This window comes from Leiobunum rupestre, chromosome 4, assembly GCF_980474605.1.
Source record: "Leiobunum rupestre chromosome 4, qqLeiRupe1.1.hap1, whole genome shotgun sequence".
Taxonomy (NCBI): Eukaryota; Metazoa; Arthropoda; class Arachnida; order Opiliones; family Sclerosomatidae; genus Leiobunum; species Leiobunum rupestre.
The window spans coordinates 70905145-70930282 of NC_143387.1; the positions used below are offsets into that span (position 1 = coordinate 70905145).

The 25138-nt window shown below is 37.4% G+C and overlaps 2 protein-coding genes across 2 annotated transcripts; one reads left to right on the top strand and one right to left on the bottom strand.

Moving 5' to 3' along the window:
* Positions 1-291: 291 nt before the first annotated feature.
* Positions 292-2822, bottom strand: eEF1gamma (elongation factor 1-gamma). The gene is made up of 8 exons (XM_090174115.1): positions 2662-2822; positions 2382-2543; positions 2088-2151; positions 1679-1821; positions 1279-1552; positions 998-1214; positions 632-926; positions 292-566 (listed from the first exon to the last, which is right to left on the bottom strand). The coding sequence occupies exons 1-8, from the start codon at positions 2674-2676 to the stop codon at positions 414-416; spliced, it is 1323 nt and encodes a 440-aa protein (XP_090030241.1). The 5' UTR covers positions 2677-2822; the 3' UTR covers positions 292-413.
* Positions 2823-4132: 1310 nt separating this feature from the next.
* Sec15 (exocyst complex component Sec15) lies at positions 4133-8541 on the top strand. Its single transcript, XM_090174116.1, has 17 exons — positions 4133-4216; positions 4290-4413; positions 4616-4781; positions 4852-5036; positions 5101-5305; positions 5372-5587; positions 5663-5746; positions 5814-5978; positions 6044-6115; positions 6177-6380; positions 6444-6668; positions 6725-6859; positions 6932-7004; positions 7353-7459; positions 7516-7657; positions 7726-7930; positions 7990-8541. The coding sequence occupies exons 2-17, from the start codon at positions 4307-4309 to the stop codon at positions 8144-8146; spliced, it is 2448 nt and encodes an 815-aa protein (XP_090030242.1). The 5' UTR covers positions 4133-4216; positions 4290-4306; the 3' UTR covers positions 8147-8541.
* Positions 8542-25138: the final 16597 nt, after the last annotated feature.

A 25138-nucleotide genomic window follows, 5' to 3' on the forward strand; every position in this document is an offset into this window, starting at 1 on the left:
AAAATGATTGTATAGCCGGTGGGGCCAACTACTAGCGAGTCCGGCCAGTTTCATAGTCAAAATGAATGCTTATTTATATAAGCACAATAATAACTGAATTAGAAATGGATTATATACGCCACTCAGTTTTCACCAGAATTACTTTTAGAGCCGAAAATGAGTCTTTGTGAAAACAGCTAACATAGTTCCCCACTATAACTTTTTCTCCCCTTTCGTTTGTTTTCCACCATGGGTAATGAAATAGGGAAACAATTTGCAAATAGGTCTGAAAAAGTAAATACCACAATCCAGTACAAGGCAGTAACCAACTTTTATTAACTTAAAAAGATAAGCTTGGCAATTTTCCACCCATTAACAAATCATTTTAGTTTTACAATGTTTACGTTTTATTAGACCTAGGATGTTAGAGAATTTCATTTAAAGATCTTTCCTTGATTGAATTTCTTTCCATCAAAATTTCCCTCCCAGGAAAAGTACTCTTTAACCATGAGCTTATCACTTTCCTTCGATGGATCTAATTTTTTCCAGTCGTAAGATTCGTAGTCAACTTGCCAATCGGGTGACAGCTGTAAGACATTTACAAAAATGATTACAAGAGCAAACAGGCAAATTAATGAGAGAGAAAACGTACTTCGAAAGCAAGTTCATGACCTCTCCAGACCCATACACCAGAGATGGAATTTTTATTATCTTCTCCAAAGATAATCATGCTACCAAAAGCGTTCTTTCTCATTTTATCTAGCCTTTGCATCATTCCGGAAACAAGGTTACACGTCATAAACACCATGCTTAAGTCTTCCGTGTATTTGTAGTTACAGAACCAAATGGAGTAATTTTCTTTGTCCAAGTTTTCCCAGAAGTAAGGAATTGACACATCTACCTCGTTATTGGAGTAGCAACGCTTGAAGGCATCCATGTTAAACGTACTAAAAATATAGCAACCATCTGGTTGTAATTTCATTGTCCATATACAAATATATTACACAAGTAATAGTACCCAGGAGGGAATTTATCAAATGGGTCCTTTGATTTCTCTTCTTTGGCGATGATCAAGTCAGCTTCATCTAATTCCTCTTCTTCCTTCTTTTCAGCTTTCTTCGAATTTTTTTCTTTCTTCTCAGCTTTGGGTTTGGGTTCTCCTTTTCCGCCAGATTCACTGCTTTTTTTTTCACGACCTTTACCTCCACCTCCCTGGAGTTCAGCATATTTCTTGGCTGCGTTTAAGAAAAATTGGTGAGAAGTTTGGTAAAACATTTCATACAAAGTCAAAAATTGTACCATCAAACTGGGCAGCCTTGTCGCAAAGTTTCACTTCTCCTAAGACAGATTTAAACTCTGGTTGGTTAATTAGTGTTGTGAACCACCTGTTAACATTAGCGAACTGATCTCTGAAAGATGGTTCCAAGACATTTTGATAAAGAGGAACCAGAATTGTGCTGGTGGCAATATCAGCCAAGGTAATACGCTCTCCAACTAAATATGTTCTGGTTTGAAGATGGTCATTTAGAGCTTGTAAGGCCCTTTTGAGGTCAGACCTTGCTCGCTCTGTCGCCTGAAAAATGTAAATGAACGCTGTTATATAGTAGTTATTCACTTAGAAACTGAAGTCCATCCAATTACTAAATGCAGTAATGGATTCCTACAAATTCCACACAAGTGAAAGAAACACTACACTAACCTGTTTGTTATATTGCATAATCCCAAGGCAAGGAAACACCCAAGTAGCCATTGGTGGAAGAAGTTCACTATCGGCAAAAGAAAGCCATTGGACAACATGAGCTTGGTCTAGCTTGTTTTTACCTCGCAACTGATCACTACCAACTGAAATTTTTTGTTCTCATAATTAAAATACATAAATGTCAGAACACTGAAAAACACAATCTGAAATTCAGAACAGGAAGTTATGTAGGCTTTTGGTTAATGCATGCAAGATGCATATCACTCCAAACAAGATTAATTAAGGTTAGAAATTTTTCAAGCCTGTATACTTTTCCTCTCATGGTTACACATATGACAACCAAATTGTAGTATGTGCCGTATTTCGAGGTTCTCTCATTTATTTACTACTATTTAAACTAAATTCTTACCGTAAAAAGCAATAGCATTGCTTTCATATATGTATTGGTTGTCCGGAGTCTGAAGCGCTGGAACCTTAAGAGAAAGAAAGAATATACAGTCAGTTTTTAATTTTTGTTCTGTTATAAACAACCATATATATGGTTAGGTATTAAACCATAATAAAGTGATTAAACAGGAATAAGTCTGAATAATCAGGTTGTTTAAATGTTTATTTCCCTCCGTGTGTTACACCAAAAGTTATAATAACCAAAGATGCCTTTGCGTAGAGGTTCAAATATCTTAAAAATACAATGATTTTATACCTTTCCAAGAGGAAATTTCTTTAGGAATTCAGTAGATTTGTTGGTTTCTCCCAAAACAAATTCGGGTTCGGAAACCACTTTGAGTGACGTTTTTCCATATTCCGCGGCGATTAGGACTTTGTGGGCTCTAAAGTTACCGGGAATTGAATACGTGTAAAGTGTCTGAAAACCAAAATTAGGGGAAAATTAACTCGTAAAACTTAATTAATTAACGAAATTTAAAGTTATTTTACATAAATAATTACTATTACTAAGCGATTAATACGATTAATTTACTCACACCAGCTGTCACCATCTTGATCCGGTAACGTGAAGTCGCAAAAGAGGCCGAACGATAAGAGAAGCCGATTTTCTCGTTTCTTATCCTCGAAAATGACGAGCTAACTTGTTAGCAGGGAGGAAACTTAGCAGTCCAGATAAGCAAAGAATATATATATCCCGGGACCGATAAGCTATGTCCAATAACTTTTTTTCATATTTCTAAAGCATTATTCCCGTCAAAGATACGAAATATAATCAAATATTTTGAGTCCTAAGTTTAATTTCAGTTTCTAAAATAACACAGTGTAAATAAATTAATAACAGTTTAAATAAAATTTGTATTATATTAAAAATATTCCCGAGTCATGACGAAAAAATTCACCGGACATTGCATAATACGCCCGTGTATTATAATACTAAAATTCTTTATATCAAGTGATAAGTGACTTTCAGTAATTAATGAAAATGACGTAAACGTGAAATTGCATTTCTCTGCTCGAGGTTTTTTTACTAACGTCAAGAATAGACGTTGATAACTTGATATTCGTGTTTACTTCGTAAGATACATATTGCTGTAAGTCTATTCACAACCGAAACGAGTCTAGGTGGCGTAACGGTGCTAGCTTGTCAAAGGTAGCGCCTATGATCTAGCGTCTGCTACAGACAAATTAAAAAGATATAAGAACGTTTTTTCTATAGTCGGGCTCTACTTTTTTCTTAAATAAACATCAAACTATAATAAACGATGCCAAAATTATATTAAAATGCAAGTATAATTATTTATTAAGTAAAATTTACGAATAAAGATGAAGAAAAACTAATAGCGTCTGCTTTAACCAAAGATAATCTATCTAGGTTTCAATGGCGAACCAAAGGGGGCGTAGCGATAGTTTTCGCCACGGTTTATAGAATTTACACAGGTAAATTCTATAAACCGTGTTTTCGCGAATACACGATAGCTTATCAGGGAGGATAAGGCTTTATTGAGTTCATGGTTGTGGCAATTAGTGTAAATAAAAAAGCCTGTAAAAAATTGTAGTCTGCTATAGAGTGTTGTCGTCTGAAACCCTGCGACGTCACCATTGTAATTTGCCTATTGATAAAAAACGGTAACTGTCATGGCGGCCACTATTAACACTACAGCTGTGACGTTACAAGTTTTCAAAATCGTATCAGACGACAACACTCTATATATATTTGTCTGCAACTCACATTGGGTTGGCTAAATTAACACTTTTACAAATTATTTATCAAAACAGTAGGTTACACTCTGATGTCATTTATATATCTACTATCAGTTCTTTTCGCTTTACCAAATTCCCTAGTAGCCCGAAGGCCGCTGCTGTACTTGACCACCGCGGCTTGACCAACAGTTTTAGTTTCACTACAGGAATACACAATGGTCAAGTGATTAGTGGATGATATAACGGAGGCAACGGTAAAAGGTATATACTTCTAATTCCAAAATAAACTTAAATTGTCAAGGTGTAAACCTCTAGAATAGTCTAAGCCCTACGCTTCTAGTTCCAAACAAGTGAAGAGTATCCAACTATCGTGTTTGAAAGGAAAGCTTCGTAAGTGCTAAAGCCAATGAAATTAAGCCTGTTGCTCCCCATCATTTAGCTCCGCCCATATCACAATTGACAGGTAGCTGTTAAAAAACCATGGCGGAAAATCCGTCTGACATATCCTCGCAATCAAATCCAGAGCACGATCATTTGCTTTATGAATTAGAAACTTCTGATACAAGCAGCGTTGGGTTGGTTCTAAGGTTTGTAAACATCTTTTGCTTATTGAAATATTAATCAATCTAACGTATTGAATGGCATAAGGAGAATAACGCAACGCATACCTTGGGTACAAGGCTTAAAAAATGAGATCCGCCCAACTTCGCCTTTGGGGAATGGGGCCGCTCAAGTTAAAAGTTCAAATAAATGATTTGGTGTTTTAAAAAGTGATTTTGCCTTTACTAGAGCAATATATGATGGGGATGAACACAGAAAATTTATGGAAAGGCTTGATGCCAGGATTAAAAATCATGATCGAGACATTGAGAGGATGTGCAATTTTCATTATCAAGGGTTCATAGATTCCATCCAAAAGCTTTTGCTTGTTAGAACAGAAGCTGAAAGATTAAGAGTAAGATACCACATTGTAGTAAATTGGTTTAAAATTAAAATAAAAAGTTCTACAAACAAATATTCAATAGAGAACAGTTAAAAGTACTGACGATGACCTTCAACACACCAGTCAAAAAGTGGTACAAATGGCTGAAGATTTGGTGAAGCATAGAAAAATTCAGCACAATATAGAAAGAGCCATAGAAAACTTGAGTCATTGTTTACCAGTCTTAGAAATGTACGCAAAACTGAGCAAACAAATGAAAGAGAAAAGGTAAACAAATTTAAAGTACCTAAACATGTTGAGAAAAAAAGGTTAATTAATTTATTTTTCTCAGGTATTATCCAGCCTTAAAAACATTAGAACAGCTGGAACATACGTATTTACCTCGGGTATCTCACTATCGATTTGCTCAGACAATGCGTTCTTCTGTACCCTTGTTACGTGATCAAATTAAGGTGGCTTCCATGTCAGATCTTAAAGATTTCTTGGAAAATATTAGGAAATGCTCGCCAATGATAGGAAAAGTTGCCATGAGACACGTAACATAACATTAATAAATTCTATACTTAATTATTGAATCTAAGTGAGTAAACCTCAATTTTTAGGCAAGTGAACAGCAAGGGTTGGAAGTGGGTCAAATTCGTCGGAAAAAGAAGAAAAAAGCTCCGCCACCCCCCAATCCTTTCACTGGGGAAATTGATGACCCTAATTGGGGTGGAGAGACGGCCTTAAGCAACATTGATAGTGATGATGAAAGAAGTGCTCAAGACTTGGTTGATTTTTCCCCTGTATATCGTTGCCTTCATATATATTCTGTTTTGGTATGATCAGTCTTATTAAGTTATTATAAAGTTAACACTATACCATGAGAACGCTTATTGATCATCCAATTTCAGGGTGCTCGGGATATGTTTGAATCGTATTATCGCAATCAGAGAGAAGAGCAAGCCAGACTAGCTTTAGCTCCTCCTCCAAATATGGTGCCACGTTCTTAATGTACTAAATATACATTTCATTTTGCATATCTTAGTTTTATTTTTTTTTCAGGAAAGTATTGAAGATTTTAGGAATTTCTTTAGTGGCATAATAGGATTTTTTGTGGTTGAGGATCACATTTTAAACACGGCAGATGGCTTAGTTAATCGGCCTTATTTAGATGAAGTTTGGGAGAAAGCCCTCTCGGAAATAAACATTTCCTTAAGAACTAGCTTGGTCTGTATAAAAAGCCTATTTTTTTAGTTTTTTTTTTTTAAATTAAATGTTTGTTTCAATTGTAGGCCAATTGCGAAGATGCTGATTTGATGCTGGACATCAAAAAGTTAATCACCTTATTCAGTTACACGTTACAGGTATTTTTCAAACTTAATTTTCTCCAATTTGAAAGTATATGTTAATTATTGTCTTTTTTAGAGCTACGGCTACCAAGTCAGTCGGTTAAATGATCTATTGTTGGAGATTCGCAATCGTTACAGTGAGTTTTTGATGAAAGAATGGGTGAAAGTTTTTGAGGAAATCTTTGACGAAGATGATTATCGCCCGGTTGAAGTTGAATCGGAGGCGAAATATCAAGCCCTACTCAGGGTTTTTCCTTTCAACGATGCTGCCTTAGACAAAGTGGGTTCATAATTAAGAACTGTCATTATAATCCGTCAAATTTTTATTAACATTTTCTTTCAGACTTCTTCCTATCCCAGGAAACTTCCATTTTCAAGTTTTGTTCCAAAAGTTTTTACCAAAGTCAAAGAATTCATTTCTGAGTGTTTGAAGTTCTGCAAAGATTTGAATCTGAGTCAGACTGAGATTGAAGATATGGTGCGAAAATCCACTAATCAGCTCTTGAAAAATGTCTTGAGCGACTGCCTTAACCGACTAATTGAGAAACCAAATTTGGGCTTGTTACAGGTAAAAATGATTGTACCAGATTGATAATTAAAATATCTAACAATATTTATCATTAGCTCATTCAAGTGACAATCAATACCAATTATTTGGAAGACGCTTGCAATTCCCTCGAAGAGTACATTTCTAAAGTGACTGGGTCCACAAGTGAAAGTTCACATGTTGGGAAACTGCAAGCCCAATCTATGTTTAAAGTAAGTTTTTGGGGATTTGAAATGTTGTTTGTTCTAATTGAAGGTATTCTTATATTTGAACGGTTAATAAAGGCTACTAGAAAAGCTGCCGAGAACAAAATATACATCAAACTAAACAAGAAAATTGATGAATTCCTAGATTTAGGTATTTCTCAAAAGAATTCAATGAGAAGTATAGAATATATATCTTAAGAGAGAAGTATTTATTTCCCTAAATATTTATATATTGATTCAATAAAACTTTTACAGTGGAATAATAGTTCATAAATAAGTAAATAATCCCTAGCTAAAGTAGTTTTTACATTTCTCTGCTCTGATGCTGCGTACACTTCCTTCGTTTGGTGAGAAAATCTCACCCCTTTTAAAACTACTGCGTAGATACATGTTTCATTTTTATAGCTTAGATGGATACTTCTGTCTCATAAGAAATATATTTGGTTCAATTTATCTAATACTCTATTTAATTGACTAACTTTATTTTATTTTATATCAGCTGACTATGACTGGCTCTTAGTAGAGACGAAAGGACACGCCAGCGAATTTCTAACCGATCTAGTCTCATTTCTTAATACTACTTTTGAAGGATTCACAAATTTAGATGTAAATACTGAACAACAAAATATGCATTATGTTTTTCTAACTTTCGCTTATCGTAGGATAAGGTGGCTTATTCTGCTTGTTTGTCAGTGTGTGCGCACTTGGCTAGCAAATTGATGAAAATGATTTTAGATAGAAATCTAAAGTACATTTCCATGGGGGCCATAGAGCAGTTCAATCTGGATGTAATTCAGTGTGAACGTAAGCTGAATTTTTCTAAATTTGCGATTACACCCCAAAATACTTCAGAAGTGTTGTATTTTTTCTAGAATTTGCTACATCTCAAACTTTGTGGGCTAAAGGAGACGAAGACGGAGAAGAACTGCAAATTTGTTTCAGTGAACTGCGACAACTGATGGATCTTTTCGATCAAGATTGGGAGAATAAAATACAAAGCTACATCAGAGAATATGGCACTAAGGACAACAAGAACTGTCGCGTTAGCCCTCAATTAGTTATTAATTTATTAGAAAAGTAAGCTTGAATGACACTTCGTTTTCACAAAAGATGGTAACTTATTTTGTTCTGATTAGGGTCAGAGAAGCTGATAAGAAAAAGAACTTTTTCTCTTCAACGTTTAACAAGAACAGTCGTGACAAAAAGAAAAAGTACGAGACGTTTTTGAAGCAGTTGCAGCAATTAACAACTATGAAGAACGGCCATCATGAAAAACAAAAAGATCAAGAATAAATTAAATGTTGAAAAATGCTTAATTTTCCACGCGTGTTTTTCAAGAAACCCACCCAATTAAATATAAAAGTTTTGAGTGCTTTTTTTTCCCAAAATGGACGTTCAACGCAGCCGCGAAGATGGCCCGGCGTTAATTACAAATATAAATAGTTTACAACCTACATTAGGTGCTGAATAATAATATTAGCGAATAAGAGAACAGAAGTATTCGCTTCATAAAAAATGCTATGTCTAAGGTTATTTACATGAAAGGGATTAGATTTAAGTAGCGATTATTTGTTTTTGCTTTTTTCAAAGACCCTTTTTAAGTAAGGGTTGCCTGTTTTCCATTTAAAAATATTGTTATTACTTATTAACAAAAGGCCATCTTATATAATAAAGTGTTATTTATTTTATAGTGTAAAAAAATGTTTAATAAATTGACTGACATTTTTCCCTTTTTAAAGTAAAGTTAAAAAATTTTAGTGGCTCAAGATGGATAAAAAATTTTAAATGCAGTTTTTTTATCAGAATAAAAGGCGCGCAATTTAAAAACGTGACCATAACGTGCTATACCACGATTCGTTCCAGCACCCGTCAGTGTCAGGACTTTTTCAATGGCGACTACGAAAATTTTGCACACTACTCGTTGAAGATCAATTGGTCGAGCTGGGTCTTCAGAGCGTGGAAGCATAGACAGTATATACTGTCTATGGTGGAAGACTATTGGGTTTACTTTCGCGCCATCATGAATCAGGGCATAGACTTATTTGTTCCTTTCCGCCGGTTGCGCCCGCCCCGCCCGGCTCACTTCTCAACTCGATACAAGACCGTCGCCTGGAAACGTTATGTTCGCGCCAAAGCACGCTGACTCTACAACCCTCCTATCGAAGAAGCCTATTCTACCTATAAGAAGGCTCACAACGCCTCCATCAATGCCTCTCGCAACTTCAAACGAAAGTTTGAAAATGACCTCACAGAAAAGATCTCCACCAACTCCAAAGCCTTCTATAGTCATTAGGGATGCAATGGATAACCGGAACCGTTAATATACAACTTTGATAACCGTCTCCGGAACCGGAACCGATATTTGTAAATAAATGATAACCGGAACCGAGTTTTTCATTGTTTTAAACGGTTCTATAACTTTATTTACTAACATTTAGCGCATGTTGAAATTAAGTAATTAAACTTCCTAATTTCTCAGATAACTCTATGTGGGTTTCTACGCAACTGTCAACTGACACACCCCTATTCTCAATGGACGCTTCAATAAAAGATACTCTGTTTCTACTCCCCTCTCCAAATTAATCTGGGAAGGAGCTATTTCCGGTCGGTCGGTTAAACGGTTAGAATGGCTAGCCAAAAAGTCGTATATAAGCCAATTGGAGACGCGTTTTTGCCCTCATGAGAATTTTGCGTCAGATAAGAAACGCGTCGGCTCACTAATGTTAATTTTCGATAATATATTTTAAGGTAAAATATATAATGTTACTAAAACTAAGTATAAGAAGATAATATTATTATTATTATCATCCTCTTATGGTATAAATAATTAAAATTATATGTAATATTTTTATATTACCGGGCAATCGTCTGCCACGGCGTTTGGCCCATTTGCCAGTTACACGGCAGCATTCTAGTTAAATATAGTGTAACTAACCCTATGCATTAAAATACTGAATAAAGTAAAATCAAACCACTTTTGCATAGTAAAAATTAAAAGAACATTTTATTTAAAATGCTGGTCACGACTAGTTTCGCTTACCGTTCGGTAGCATCATCAGGTGTGTGAGTGAAAGCGAAACTCGGTTACAATTTCCACAAAGTGGCAAAAAAATTATTTGGACCTTCGTCACGATTAAAGATTAAGTTTGTTTTTTTGTGGTCTAAAATTTCCAACGATTCCCTGAGATTAAGTTTTATATAGTTATCAATTTTACATATTATTTTGCTTTCATTAAACATAATGGAGTGGCTGGGGTTATTATATTCTACCTAAAATACACAAACCGGTCCTCAAATTCCGCCCCATAGTTGACAATATCAACTCATCTGCTCAACCGACCGCCAAATACATCGTTAAAAAACTATCCCATCTTAAATCAAATTTTCAACACACCATCAAGAATTCTACAGAACTGATAACAAACCTACAAGAATTAAAAATAGAAAACGAAGACCTATTCGTGTCCTTTGATATTGTGTCCTTGTTCACTAAGGTACCGATTCAAGGTGCCCTAACGGTACTAGAAGAAAGACTATTAGACAATAAATACAACCCAATCGAAATCGACGAAATTCTAACCCTAGTAAAATTATGTATAATTCAACCCTTCTTTAAAATTAACGACAACTACTATACCCAGATAGAGGGCTTAGCAATGGGTTCCTCTCTTTCCCCATTACTATGTGACTTATACAGGGTCTTTTTTTTTGCTCGGAAAAGTGTATTTTTTTCAAAAACTATTTATAGTACCGATTTCAAATTTGGAAGGTCAATTCTCTATACCGGGGGACATCAGTTTGAGAAATTTGAGCGTTTTCTGTAATGTTTTTCACCAATTTTGAAAAATTATTTTTCGACCACTAGGTGCGAGATAAAAAATTTCTATTATAAAGTTGTAGGCCGTCATCGAAAACCCTTAAAAATTGTTCACTCGACGAAAAACAACTTATTTATCAGTGAAAATTCGAGCTTGAAAAATTTACAAGTTGGTGAAGCCAAATTACGATTGTTTGAAACGATAATTGAAAAGGGAACAAGTCTAATACAAACGTAGTAGAGTTTTCACACTTGAAAAAATGTACACGTTTGGTTTTTAAATGCAGATATTTTATTCACATAAATTTTTACAAAACATTTTCAATAATATCACCATTGGCTGCAACACAGGTTTGTGCGCGGACAATTAAGTTCTCAAACGCTTTCTCTACCATTTCTGGTGTGACGTCTCGGCAAGCACTGATTATTCGTCTAATGAGTTCCTCCCTAGTTTCAATGGGCGTGGCGTATACCTATGCTTTAACGAATCCCCAGAGAAAATAATCCAGCGGTGTTAGGTCAGGTGACCTTGCTGGCCAATGCACTGGACCATTTCTCCCTATCCACCTTTCAGGAAACTCGTTGTTGAGGTTCTCAGTTACTTGCCGGGAAAAATGCGGAGGGGCGCCATCTTGCTGAAACCACAACTGACGTCTTTCAGCCAATGGAAGGTCGTCGATTGCGTCACTCAGTTCGTTCTGTAGAAAATGTAAATACCTTTGGCCGTTGAGGTTCGTCGGCAGGAAAAAGGGACCAATCAAACGGTTTCCAACAAGTCCAACCCAAACATTGACCCGTTCAAATTGAACCTGGTGATGATATTCAAAACCCCAATGTGGGTTGATGTCAGACCAAAGATGGCCGTTTTGATGATTAAAGGGCCCATCTCTAGAAAATGACGCTTCGTCGGAGAACAAAACATGGCGCAAAAATTGTCTATCTTCTTGGACAGCATTTAGTAACCAGTTGCTAAATTCATAACGTCTTTGATGGTCTCCGTCAATTAGTCCTTGGTGGAGCGTAGCTCTGTATGGGTGATAGCGATTCTTACGAAGAATTTTCCACACACGATTTGCAGAACAACCCAAATCAGCAGCGGCGTTAGCGCAACTGTGACGAGGATATGCCACAAAGTACGCGAGTACATTGTTCTCGAAGTCTAAATCCGGTTGACCCAATCCGCGAAACCTAGGTTGCAAGTTACCAAATTGATTGAAATCATGAATTGCTCGTCTTACTGTATTTACAGATGGTGCTCCATTTGGATGTCTTTCTGCGAAGATTTCAGTCACTCTTCTAAGGTTTTGCGCTGCTTCTCCATAGTAAATGGCAACTATCTCGGTACGCTCAGCTACTGAATAACGAGGCATTGTTCGAAATATTATCAAACACTGATAATAATCTCCCAAAGTTTTCCTTTAAATGTTTAGGATTGACCTATAGCCTCGTGTTTTTTAAATCCGGTCGTTTTTTTAACCAAAGTTTCAACTGGATTAGGTAATTCGGTTTCAATTATCGTTTCAAACAATCGTAATTTGGCTTCACCAACTTGTAAATTTTTCAAGCTCGAATTTTCACTGATAAATAAATTGTTTTTCGTCGAGTGAACAATTTTTAAGGGTTTTCGATGACGGCCTACAACTTTATAATAGAAATTTTTTATCTCGCACCTAGTGGTCGAAAAATAATTTTTCAAAATTGGTGAAAACCATTACCGAAAACGCTCAAATTTCTCAAACTGATGTCCCCCGGTATAGAGAATTGACCTTCCAAATTTGAAATAGGTACTATAAATAGTTTTTGAAAAAAAAACACTTTTCCGAGCAAAAAAAAAGACCCTGTATATCGATAAACTAGAAAACATAGCCTTAAAAAACTCCCCATTCACCATAGAAATTTGGAAGAGATACGTAGATGACATTTTAGCCCTCTGGAAACACGGAATAGAAAACTTAATAATTTTTACCTCTCCGAGGGGACAAAGTCCCCTGGGAGGGGTTTTACAACGACCGTGTCTGTCTGTGGGTCTGTGGGTGGGTCTGTGGGTGGGTCTGTCTGTCTGTCAGGACTGCGAACGCGTTCGCATTTTCGGTGCAAAGTGTAATCACTGCGTACGCAGTTTCTCAAAGGGTTGGCAAAACCACCGTGTGACGGTGAGCGTTAACGGATGCATTTGCGGTTTGGTTTGGATGGTGTTTTTTCGCTCACCGTCGTGACGGTTTGGTGTATTACGTTTTTGTAATGTTTATGCGTAGGTTGTGAGTGTTGAATTTGTTGTGTTTGTGTTCTGATGGTTGTGCATGTTGAGTCTGTTGTGTTTATATGGGCGTTTTCTCTCCAACTTCTTCTTAATGACTTTGGGACGGACCGAGTGCTGAGTGTAATGCTACCTCTCAACGTCCAATGGCAGGGTTTCCACCAGTTGTACACGGTATTCGTCTTAGTATCAATTTGCGATCGCATCGGGCGGGATTTGAACCCGAGACCTCCTGATTGACAGGCGGACGTTCTACCACAGAACCACCGACACTTGTTACGCCTTATTGAAAATTAGACCTTCAGCTTTATCGGAAGCGTATTTAATAGAGTAGGAAATTTTGGTTTAATTGAAATAGAATTGAAATTGAAATTATTGCATCGAAGAAATTCTAATTTAGCGTTTCTCTATTGATTAAAAACAAACGCGCCACCCAGGTTTCGAACCCAGACCATTCGGCTTGGCAGTCGAGCGCTCTACCACAGAACCACCGATAGCTGCTTAGATTCACGGAAATTAAGACAGGCATCGTAAGCATAATAGGTAATAAAGTCTTTTTTTATTAATGAATTTATGAAGGCCTAATCTGATATTTTTTAAAGGTTAAATCTTGTTTTAGCGCAGTCAGCCGAGATTAGAGGGTTAAAGGGTAGACCCTGTGGGTGGTCCACTTTCTTAACGACCTATATATAGTTCTGTTAATTCAAAGGAGACAATTTAACGTTAATTGCTTTAAAAGCTGGCGGTTAGTCAAGTGGCTCTCTGTGCTTTGTTGATGGTAAGGTTTTTGCTTCTTGTAAATACATTTGGTGTGGATATTTGGATATCTACGATTTCTAACGCAGTCAATGATTTCTTGGGTGTGCGAGTCATTATATGATATTGGAAATTGGACGGAATTGGTCTTTTTCATGTGGTATGCGTCACAACGTCAACAGGAAGTGAACGAGTCGTCCACTACCAGATATCTACGGTATCTTCATCAAGGGCGAGTGTTGAAATAAAATGAGCGTTAAAGATGCGGCAAGTATTTCGTAAGCGAGTAATTCCAAAAAGCCTCTGTAGATATTTCTTTCATTAAAATTTGCTTCGTATTATATTTAACTGATAAACTTGTTCTGTAAAAGGGTTTAATTCAATTGTGCATTGTTATAGTACGTCTAACTTACTGTTGTAACTACTTAACTTATGATATTCCGAATAAATTAAAATTGGTCGTTTCGTCTCAATTATTTTAATTATAATAAAAATTTTATACCGGGCGGGATAGAAATGGGTTAATATTTTTAACAAATAACTCTAAATTGCGGAGATATATCTTTAAGGGTTATCTCGAGAAATTAATACCACTAGGGACAATTCTTCCGAGGAGAGGTATATTTTGGCTTGCCAACTTGTTTTAAAGTACCTTAATAGCTTAGACCACTCGATCCAATTCACATACGAACTAGAAACTAATAACAAAATCTCTTTTCTAGACGTCTCAATCATAAAAAATAATATCCAAATCTCTACAGCAGTATACAGAAAACCATTCGCAGTATCTTTACCTCCTCATGCAAACTCTAACCATCCCCAAAGTCAAAAAACAACAGCCTTTCACTCCTACTTATATAGAGCCTTCAAAATCTCCTCAGACCAAGATTCTCTAGAAAATGAAATAAATTTCATAAGAGCTATCGGGAAAGACCGAGGATATAACGAAACCCTAATAAACCGTACCTTATCTAAAGTTAAAAGCAGACATTCAATAAGAATAAACACCAACATCCCATACGAAAAAAAAATATATATATATATATACAGTTATCCCTTATGTAAAAAATGTGTCGGAAAAATTAGGCAATACATTAAGTAACTATAAAATCAAACCCGTTTTCAAACCATGTAATAAAATAATTAACACGTTGGCCCCCAAAAAAGATAAAATCCCAATTTCCGAAAACTATGGTATTTATAAAATTCCTTGTTCATGTAAAGGCATATATATTGGCCAAACAAAACGCAACTTTAAATTTAGATTAAACGAACATAAAAACGATGTAAAAAATAATAAAACCTATTCTTCCGCCCTCGCCGAACATATAAAAAATAACCTCAGCCACTCCATTATGTTTAATGAAAGCAAAATAATATGTAAAATTTATAGCTATATAAAACTTAATCTCAGGGAATCGTTGGAAATTTTAGACCACAAAAAACAAACTTAATCTTTAATCGTGACGAAGGTCCAAATAATTTTTTAGCCACTTTGTGGAAATTGTAACCGAGTTTCGCTTTCACTCACACACCTGATGATGCTACCGAACGGTAAGCGAAACTAGTCGTGACCAGCATTTTAAATAAAATGTTCTTTTAATTTTTACTATGCAAAAGTGGTTTGATTTTACTTTATTCAGCATTCTAGTTACCTATGAGATTTCTATGTGCAGTACTACCGTGTTTCCTTTTAACCTGGTAATTGTTTTGGCATGTTAAGGCTTAGTAAAAAACCGATGTTACGTTCGAGAAAGTTTCCAGCTTTCTAATATTTCAACAAGCACAATATAAATAATAACTTATGAGTCCTGGCTGTCGGAAATATTACTTCTTGGCAATTTCTAGGAAGATGTTTTATTTAAGCGCCTATTGAAAATGGGCTCGTCCTCCAAATGTTTGCTTTCAAAACTGGCATAAGCCGGAAATCCGCGATTGTTTTAGTTTTATTTTCTTCAGTCGGAAAACTGAAAATGTAGCAAAGGCCACAAAAAATATTTGTCGTCTACTGCTACTAGTGTGCCTTCCGAGCAATTATTTAGTGGGGCAATGGGCAGTAGCCCCGCCAGGGATTTTACGCACGTAGGCCCAGCCTGAATTAGAGGCCCCATCTATAATGTTTATTTAAAAAATTCCTGAGTTTCAAGGATTTTTTTTATTTAAATGTTTTAAATTGTGACATGATTTCTATTTTCCCATTGAATTTTTTAAAGGCATTTTAATCAAGGAATGACACTCTTCGATTAGTTTTTTTTATCAAATTCGTCTACTACTAACTTTGGGTTTTCTTTTAAACAATTCGACAAATCACGATTTATCGACAGTGTAGCCAGATTTGAAAGCCTAAATTCTCCCATAGTTGTCCGTAGACGTGTTTCAATTCTTTTGAGTGAACTGAAACTTCTTTCTGAGGTATTTGCCACAGGAATACAAGAAACAATTTTGTAGTATTTCACTAGGTCGGGGAACCCATCTGCCATTTTAATTAAATAGTGGAAGCAGTCGATTACGCTGGTAAATTTCTTGGGGATAATTAAATTTCTGGCTATTTTCATTTGGCTTTTTAACGAATTCAGGTCGAATTGAAACCGATTATAAGGGTTACAATGGGTTACGATATCGTTTTCGTTAAGAAAGTTTTCCGAGTTAGGGTCAGACGAAATTATACCTTTGAATAAGCCAGAGTTTTCCAATAGTCGAATTTTCATTTCTGAAATAAATTTATCAACTAATTCGAAATAGGTGGACCTTAACTGGTCAATCAGGGTTTTTGCTTCCGTTTCCCTGCTACCCGTTGTACTCGTTACCACACTATGTTTTAATCTCTTGTTAGGGATTATTTTACATTTCCGTAAAGCTATCGGTTCGCTGTTACGATCAGGTATTGCAATAAAAGCAGATTCTGCGATTTTAGTAGCTTCTACCCAAATTAAATCAAAACGTTCCGAGTTCCTACATTATAAGGTCTTAACGGTAGCTTGGCAAATGGCAACGGCTTCCGTTAAAATAACTTTCGAACTTTGCAAGTATTCCGACAGGGAATTCGTTACGCCTAATACTTCGTCTAGTGCGACAATTAATATTAAGTTGTTAAAGTTATGTAATTGCGATATATACCCACGACACTCAGCAGCTTCCTCTGGTTTTCCGTTTTCAATTAGATTCTCTAACGTTAAAACTACGGAATCGAGTCTATTTCTAAAATAACTAACACCTTTTTTTTTTACTCCACCACCGAGTGTCGCAGCTTTGTGGCATTTTAAGTATCTCATAGCCCAGATCTTTTTGGGAGTTTTCAAAATATTCGCTTCTAATAACCGAATTGCTTTGAAAATTGTATATGGCCTGAACCAAACCAAGTAGTTCCCTAACTGCCAATATTTTGGAGCAACAGTCAACTAAAACTAAATTTAAGCGGTGCGCGTAGCAATGCACGTACGGACAATGTCCGCCTACTGCCTCTTCTACTTTCACCCTCACTCCTTTTACGTGTCCGCTCATTACACTAGCCCCGTCATATGTCTGTCCAACGCAATTCTCCAGTTTTAAACCACCCTCTGTCAAAAGATTTATAATTGCCAAGCTGATATTCTCAGAATCGAACTTATGTAAATCAGTGAAACCTAGAAATCTTTCTACGACACCTATTTCTATTCTAGTATATCGAATACAAACGCTTAGCTGCTCCACCCCTGCATTGTCTCGGGTTTCATCAGCAATTACAAAGTAAAACCCACCGGATTCGATGACCTCTTCGACAATCAGTTTCCTTACTAAATTTGCACAAATGTCAATTATTTCATTTTGTACAGTGCTGTGAATATATTTTGCATTATTGGGCATACTCTCGCATTTGGCTTTCAAATCAGGACATTTTCTTTTCAGAAGTTCTAAAATTTCAATAAAATTTCCTCTGTTTCCAATTTTATCGGCAGATGTATTCCCCTGGAGTGCTAAATCTTGTTGAGAACATAAAATTATGACTTCCACGTGTGCAGATAATACCTCTCTATTTCTAATTACGTCAAGTCTATGGTGGCCATTAACCTGACACGCTATTGATCCACGAGATTTTAATTCAGTGTAGTCTAAATACATTCTATAGGCCAGCGGTTCCCAATTTTTTTTGCTATGGAACCCTAAATTATCCACCTAATTCTGGCGGAACCCCAACTCATTTTTTTAACTCATCTTAAACTCTTGACACAAACAAAGATGGCCACGCTGCGAATTCTCGGAACCCTTGTGACCCTTTTACGGAACCCCAGGGTTCCGCGGAACACCTTTTGGGAACCGCTGCTATAGGCTAGTTGGTGGGAAGATTTATTCGAAGTGAAATGTTCTTCGAATTTTTTCGCCATATTTTTCCAATCCGAAAATCCGTTCACAAATCCAGAATTTCTACTGCCTAGAAAATGACGGCAACAAAAGCAGTAAACTGCATTTTTTGCAACTGAATACTCAAGCATTCGATGTTTGTCGTACCAAGAAGAAATGAAACCACGATTTTTACCACCCATTAAAGTTTTAGGAAAAGGATTGAGTTTAGGCTGAACTGGAAGGCAATCTTTATCTAAACTAATATCCAATTCGTGTAAGCGCACTTCTGTTAAATTAGTTAAATCTTGAACATCGGCAGATATAGTAGGGTTTCTAATAATTTCGGCTTCATTACTTACTGCAATGTCTAAAGCAGAACTGACGTTTGGAAGAACCTCAGAAATATTACCACCTTCGAATTCTAAACCCTCTTTATTTCCCAAGCATTCCCCGGGACTATCATTATGACTCTTACCTGACGATTTCAAAAAACGTTCCATTGCGCCTTTCTGACTACTAACAACACCATCTTATCTCTTGCGCTTCTGGCGTTTTTGGGCCCCAGATAAAAACTTTCGGGTGCTCATATTTTAAAACTTAATTTAAAACCTATTCTAATCGAAGCTTGTAATAGCTTAGTAGTCTCGAAAAGACTGTTTGGATAAAGCCGAGCTATAGTATATGTAAATATAATAGCTAATTAGGTTTCAAAAAGGCAGTGGGAAAATCAGCTACAAATAGCTTATTAGCCTTGAAAAAGGCTGTTTGGAAAATTAAGCTAAAATAGCTTATTAGCCTTGAAAAAGGCTGTTTGGAAAATTAAGCTACAATAGCTTATTAGCCTTGAAAAAGGCTGTTTGGAAAATTAAGCTACAAATAGCTTATTAGCCTTGAAAAAGGCTGTTTGGAAAATTAAGCTACAAATAGCTTATTAGCCTTGAAAAAGGCTGTTTGGAAAATTAAGCTACAAATAGCTTATTAGCCTTGAAAAAGGCTGTTTGGAAAATTAAGCTACAATAGCTTATTAGCCTTGAAAAAGGCTGTTGAAAAATCAACTATTAAATCTAGTTAAATTCTGGCCAAAAGAGACTCGAAATTGAGAACTATCTTGCTCAGGAGACGAAAACGAAATGACGATTGACGAAACGCGAGGCCCTAATCACTGACGGACCCCGTTCGATGGTCACTGAAATCACGTGACTTCGCAAAAGAGGGAAAAAGGGGAAACCCAAATTCCTCAATATTTGAAAGAATAACCCCTTCCTATCAAAGCAATAGGCTTGGGCTTTACCTCTGCTGGGACGAGAAAGAGAGAAATCCAGTTTTGGCAATCCCCCCCTCCGGTCCTCTTCACTGACGTCGTCAAATTCCAAGAAACTAAATGTCTTTGTTGCGTGTATTGTAGCTTCTCACTGACACCGAGGCAAAAAGACAGGTGTCCCTGCACTTTGCGGCCTAGCATGACGTATTTCCCCCTCCCGGCGTCACCATCTCTTATCAGTCAATTCAAAAGAAAAAGTTTTTTCAAGGGGAAAATCTATAATCACGGACAGCGTTGCCAACCGTACTCTAATTATAGTACATTTCGATAAAATTAACTTTCGATTTTCTTCGTTTCCAATCTGTTATATTACTCTCAGTAGGCTAAAAATGGAAATATCAAATCTTATTTTACAAACTAGTAAATAAAATATTGAGGGTTATAATAGGCTCCGTTTCAAAAATTTAGAGGCCCCCAAAGTAGGCCTACACTTTTTCAACGTAGGCACGTGCCTACTTGTGCCTATTGCTGGCGGGGAGCCTGGCAATGGGCAAGCGTAATTTTTGATCCCCTTCGCAACCGACTAGAGGAGAAACAGCGGAAAAGCCAGTGGCGTAAATAACGCCCCGGCAATGCAGAAGGGGGCTTCCATCGAGGGGCCCCCAAATGGCCTATGGGACTGTGTACAGTCCAACCGCGCGAGGCCTCTTCTAGTTTTTTCTCTTGTCAGCTCAAGTTAAGGTTTTACTTGCTTCAAATATTTCTTTATGTTTCAACAGGCGCGCCCAAAACTTTATAAATAGAACCACAATAACCGTCGCATAAATATACAAACAACGTACATAATGAAAGTAACACACTGAAGTTTGAAAAGTATCGAGTCACGTGTTTTATAGCAGATCGTTAAACCTTGTAAAGTAATAACTAAGTTGTGTTTCTGAATTTAAAGTTTTTAAGGTAAGGCTAATTCGTTTGCGTAATATAATCGCTGGCCTGGGTAGTTTTTGTCTAGAAAATCTAAAATTTCAACTTACGCATTTGCTTATTTCACAAATGGCAATGCTTATTGAACGAAATAATATGGACTCCATTTAGAACGATACTCAACTGAAAAAAAAACGAGTCATAGAAATCCCGTCTTTATAATTTTCAATGAAATGAGGCAGGGGTGTAGGAACCAGGGGGGCAATGCCCCTCCCTAGAATTTTGCTGGGAGGGGCAACTAATGTTATTGCCCCTTCAACTTTTAAGTCAGTTGAAATCTTCAAAAGCTCAAATTCTCAATTTAAAAGCATATAAATCTTATAGAAGCTCAACTGTGTCTTTTCCCGCCAATTTACATAGTAGTCAAACAGTAAAACATGCATTCGGTGAAGCTACACTCCTTTAAAAATTCAAAAACATTCTCATTTGATTATTGTGGATTTGTGCATCTTAAATTCATAAACGACTCTTAAGACTAAAATACACTTCGTATGATAACTGTTGTTACTGTTAACGCCTTAAATGAGAACTGTCACCACCCTTAAATTGGTTAAAAACCTTTTAAATGGATAGAGGACGTCCGAAAATGGTTATACAAAAAATTTCATGTTAATATTGCCAGTATTTGATTTATTATAAGCAACCAAATTTCGTGTTTTATCCCCCCCCCCCCCGACTCGAGAATCTCAGAACCACTTGGTTGAACCTACCTGCAGCGCCATCTCGTGAACGAAATATTATTTTCCTCGGTTTTATCGTTTTTCGGTTGGAACTGTCGTCGGCTACGACATTCTCCTTGGCTTTTTTACCTAGTTATATTGGTAGATTGTAGTTAATCGTGTTTTTAATATGCCTTACACCCCGCCCTTTCTCAAATTTTTGCCGCTTCATTCTTTTGGCGCTGCACGTAGGTTCAACCGAGATTTCTGAAATTCTATCTTTCTGTTAAAAAACCTCGTAAATTTTGGTTTTGGTGACAGTTCTCCTTTCATGACATTCGCGACCGATTACTCACTCAACAACGGGGGCTAAGCTCCTAAACCCCCGTTTCGTTTCTCTTTGCCCCCTCCAACTTCTAAAACGTTCCTACGCCCCTGAAATGAGGAGCGGAAGGGAAGGAAATGTCTCCCCAAAACTTGAAAATACATCATTCCCCCCCCCCCTTCCATCTTGAAACGATGAAACCGTGGGAATTTTCAATCAGAAGATTTCATTTTTACCCTACTTTATTGAATAAGCAAATAACGCGCTTACACGAGTTCCCTACGAGAGAATAGTAGCAATAATTTTTTTTTTTTTTTACATTAAGTCATCTAGATCGTGATTCTGGTCGGACTTGGGAGTCTGAACTCCAGACTTCCAAGTTCTACCAGAACCTTTGTTTTTAATGCTGATTGCCGTGATTTATCTCAATCGTTTAACTTAGGACTTAAAGCCATTTTCAAGCGTTTTATATATTTAACATGCAAGTACGTGGTAAATCTAATTGTAGAAGGCGATACATGTTAGCCCTAACTCAACATGGCAATCATCGCGACTCGGCCTTAATGATTATAAGGGACCCAAAAAACAGTTTCGCGGGAGGACCCCGAACCCATAGCTACGTCACTGAGAAAGCTACTATTTTTAAAATATAATTTATCAAAAACAAATTTTATATTCTAAATTAATAAATGTGGTTGATTTTATTTCTCTTTAACTTCATTTGAATTGCTTGTGTATTTAACTTTAATTAATACTAAACACACTGGAACCGTATAGGAACCGTTTAGGAACCGGAACCGATCGGTTCTAAATTTTGAGATCCGGAACCGATAAATTAAAATTTTAAGAACCGGAACCGGAACCGATAAAGCAAAAATTTAGGAACCGAAACCGGATCCGGAACCTAGATAGTCCAAAAAAGTTTAACCGTTGCATCCCTAATAGTCATACTAAGAATTTCCAAAAATTCAAATTCACGTTGACTCCTTAACTTAACTGATATGGCCGCTGTCCTAAATCATCACTTTGTTGCCCTGTCAGCACACGCAGCCCTACCACCAACCCCCACCCCATCTCAAGACAGCTCACGTGCGTCCTTGTTGGAATTCCACTCTACCCCAAGTCTAGTCCTAAAGCAACTCCTCGCCGTGAACCACTTCCAAGTTCCTGGTCCGGATGGGTTACACCGCTACATGATCAAGCACCTGGCGGCAACTCTGGCATCCCCTCTTTCAATGATCATATCCAAAAGTTTCGAGTCTGGCATAATACCACGAGACTGGAAGCAAGCTCTCATCACCCCTATCCACAAGGGGGGAGCCTGCAACGATCCTAATAACTTCAGGCCCATTTCCAACACTTGCCATGTCGTGATTTGCCTCGACTTTAGCAAGGCATTACGCCAAGTCTCACCTCCACTTACGCCTCTCAATGGCGCAGAGTAGCGTGCTGGGGCAAATTATTTTTTCTATTTTAATCAATTCTTTACCAAGAGTTGTCAAACTCTCGCGCATTTATCTCTTTGCCGACGACTCAAAGCTCGCGAATTCGGTGGCTTCTGACTTGGAGAGGTCCTAGTTGAAGAAAGACCTTGCTGCCGTGTCGGCGTGGCCGATTTCCCACAGTATATCCTTTAATGTTAAGAAAAGTGGTGTGAACCAGGTCGGCTCCAACAACCTTCGCGAGTGTTATCACATCGACAATTCCCCTCTCCCAAAGTCTGCAGATGTCCCCATTCGCGATTTGTATAAATGGATCGATTCTTCCCTAAATTTTAGTGAACATACAACAAAAGTTGTTAAATGGTTAAAAAGATTAATTCGATCACTGGCTTGACGAGGATATGTTGTTCTTTCGGTCTCAGAAACTCATTCGTACTCTGTACAATTCCTTGGTGCTTCCACACATCAACGCCGCCTCTGAGGTCTGGAGCCCACCGTCGATGATTGGCGATAAAACGCGTCTAACCAAGGATCACAACCGTTTCACTAAGCTGACTAGTGGTCTCGACACCCTACCCTGAGGAACGGAAAAAACGTTTCGGTATCCATGCCCGCTTGTTACGAAAATACTGTCAATGACATAATTTAAATCTGGAACATGTGGTCCGGGAATTCCGCTATTGCCCCTGTTTCCTAGCCTCCGCAAGACTCAAGGCCACTGCTCCAAAACAATGTACGCCGTTGGCACCTTGCGTTACACGCCATCGAGCAATGGAACTCGCTGTCCTCGGCTGCCTTTGACTGTGTCACGCGCTTCATCTTCAGAAAACATGTTAATGAGTTCTTACGTAATCAACCCGTTCGGTTCTTTTAACCTGTAACATTTCTTCTTTTTTTCTACATTTATTTTTATCCTTAATGTCTAACGGTATTTTCCTTATTGTAAATTGATATTATTTTGTCCTATTTTGCAACGTTTCTTCTTTTTTCCCTATTCTTAATTATGTTTGTCCTCATTGTATAATTGAGTTGATAATAATATAGAGCCCTAGACCATTAGAGGCAACGGAACTGAAAATCAAGGAACTTTATCATTTACCTTCTTTTTTTTTATTCGGGATTGTAACGGGTGGGACAAATTCAGTCCGCTCGTCCACCTGATTAATCAGGGCGAGATATGTGTAACGGCCACGCCAACGGGGGGATACGTGGGGACAGGGTGGGGACACCCGTGGCGGAAGTATTCCGACCACCCGTTGGGGGATTGGTAGTCGTCCTCACACGGCCATCCACAAACTCTGCCTCCCAGATCATTTACCTTCTACAATGCATTCTCGTCTCGCGCCAGACTGCGCGCGCATGCAAGTCCCCGAGACATTAATGCTCTGTCAAAGGCTACGTTCAGTGAAGCTTAACGGTCTTATACCGTTTTACGTTTGCGTTGATTCCGTTGAGACTTTTGCTGAACGCTTTTTTAGGATTGTTGTAATTTTTATAAAATATCGTCTGCTGTTCCGTCCGCAGCTAGCCTTCCCGTGTGCTGTGACGTCACGATTCCGTTTAACAACGAAGAAACCTGCTCTTTCAATCGTTGAGTTTGTTGAGCTAACAAAAATATTAGTTTAAACGTAAAATGTGTGTGTTTTTTTTAAATGTCTTACCAGTGTCCGTAAAAAGAAGTTTAGCTTTTTCATTGTACTGTGTTTGAATCACATCGTAATGGAATTCGTACATTAGAAGCTTTGAGAAGTCTAATATCGAAAACCCTGTGTATATTGGTCTGTTTAACAACAGCTTTTTCTTCAACATGTGGATTCCAACAAGATCCTTATCGAAAACAGTAATCCTCTCAAAAGCGGGTGAACTGGCTTTCTTTACGGCCTTTTCAGGGGTTTGAACCAAGTGAAAGTCGATGCGGAGTCTTAGGTTCTCCATCGTTTTTCCTACATTAATTAATTTAATTAAATTTAATTTAATTTTCATTAAATTTAAGAACTTACCGAAAACTGAGTTGTTCATTAATTTGATATAGTCTCGTTCAAAGCTATTCGACGCCATTTTACGCTTTTCTGTATTGAAGTCAATATACGGTTTCAACCAAGGACCTTGGTCAAACCGTAAAATTCAGTGGACTTTGGTGATTTTAAGTCCTTTAGATACGTAAAATTTCAGGTTTCTGTAGTGGACTACGTATCTCTCTTTGTTGCGCAAATTGGGTACGAGTTTCGGTAAACTCCCCTTGATAGGGATTTTCAGCTTTTGTAACTGTCCCTTGGAGAACTCCGATAAGTCTTCCGGTTTGATGGACATTTTCTCCGGCGCTAGAGGATAACAGTTATGCTCGTCGTGGAGTGTCTGCGGATATTCCAAGTCGACTTCGAGAATAAATCCTTCCGATTCGTCATCGGGGTGGCACAGAATGATGTTTTCAACGAAATCTTCGCACGGTTTCATCCATCTGAAG

What these genes read in the sequence shown, in the direction of transcription:
- eEF1gamma (XM_090174115.1), bottom strand. An exon ending in CAATGCTATTGCTTTTTACG is followed by an intron (nt 1,822 to 2,087) that starts GTAAGAATTTAG and finishes AAAAAATTTCAG; the next exon opens with TTGGTAGTGATCAGTTGCGA. An exon ending in TTTGATAAATTCCCTCCTGG is followed by an intron (nt 927 to 997) that starts GTACTATTACTT and finishes CTATATTTTTAG; the next exon opens with TACGTTTAACATGGATGCCT.
- Sec15 (XM_090174116.1), top strand. Translation starts at nt 4,307, where the DNA reads ATGGCGGAAAATCCGTCTGACATATCCTCGCAATCAAATCCAGAGCAC. An exon ending in ACGATGCTGCCTTAGACAAA is followed by an intron (nt 6,381 to 6,443) that starts GTGGGTTCATAA and finishes ATTTTCTTTCAG; the next exon opens with ACTTCTTCCTATCCCAGGAA. An exon ending in TGATGAATTCCTAGATTTAG is followed by an intron (nt 7,005 to 7,352) that starts GTATTTCTCAAA and finishes ATTTTATATCAG; the next exon opens with CTGACTATGACTGGCTCTTA.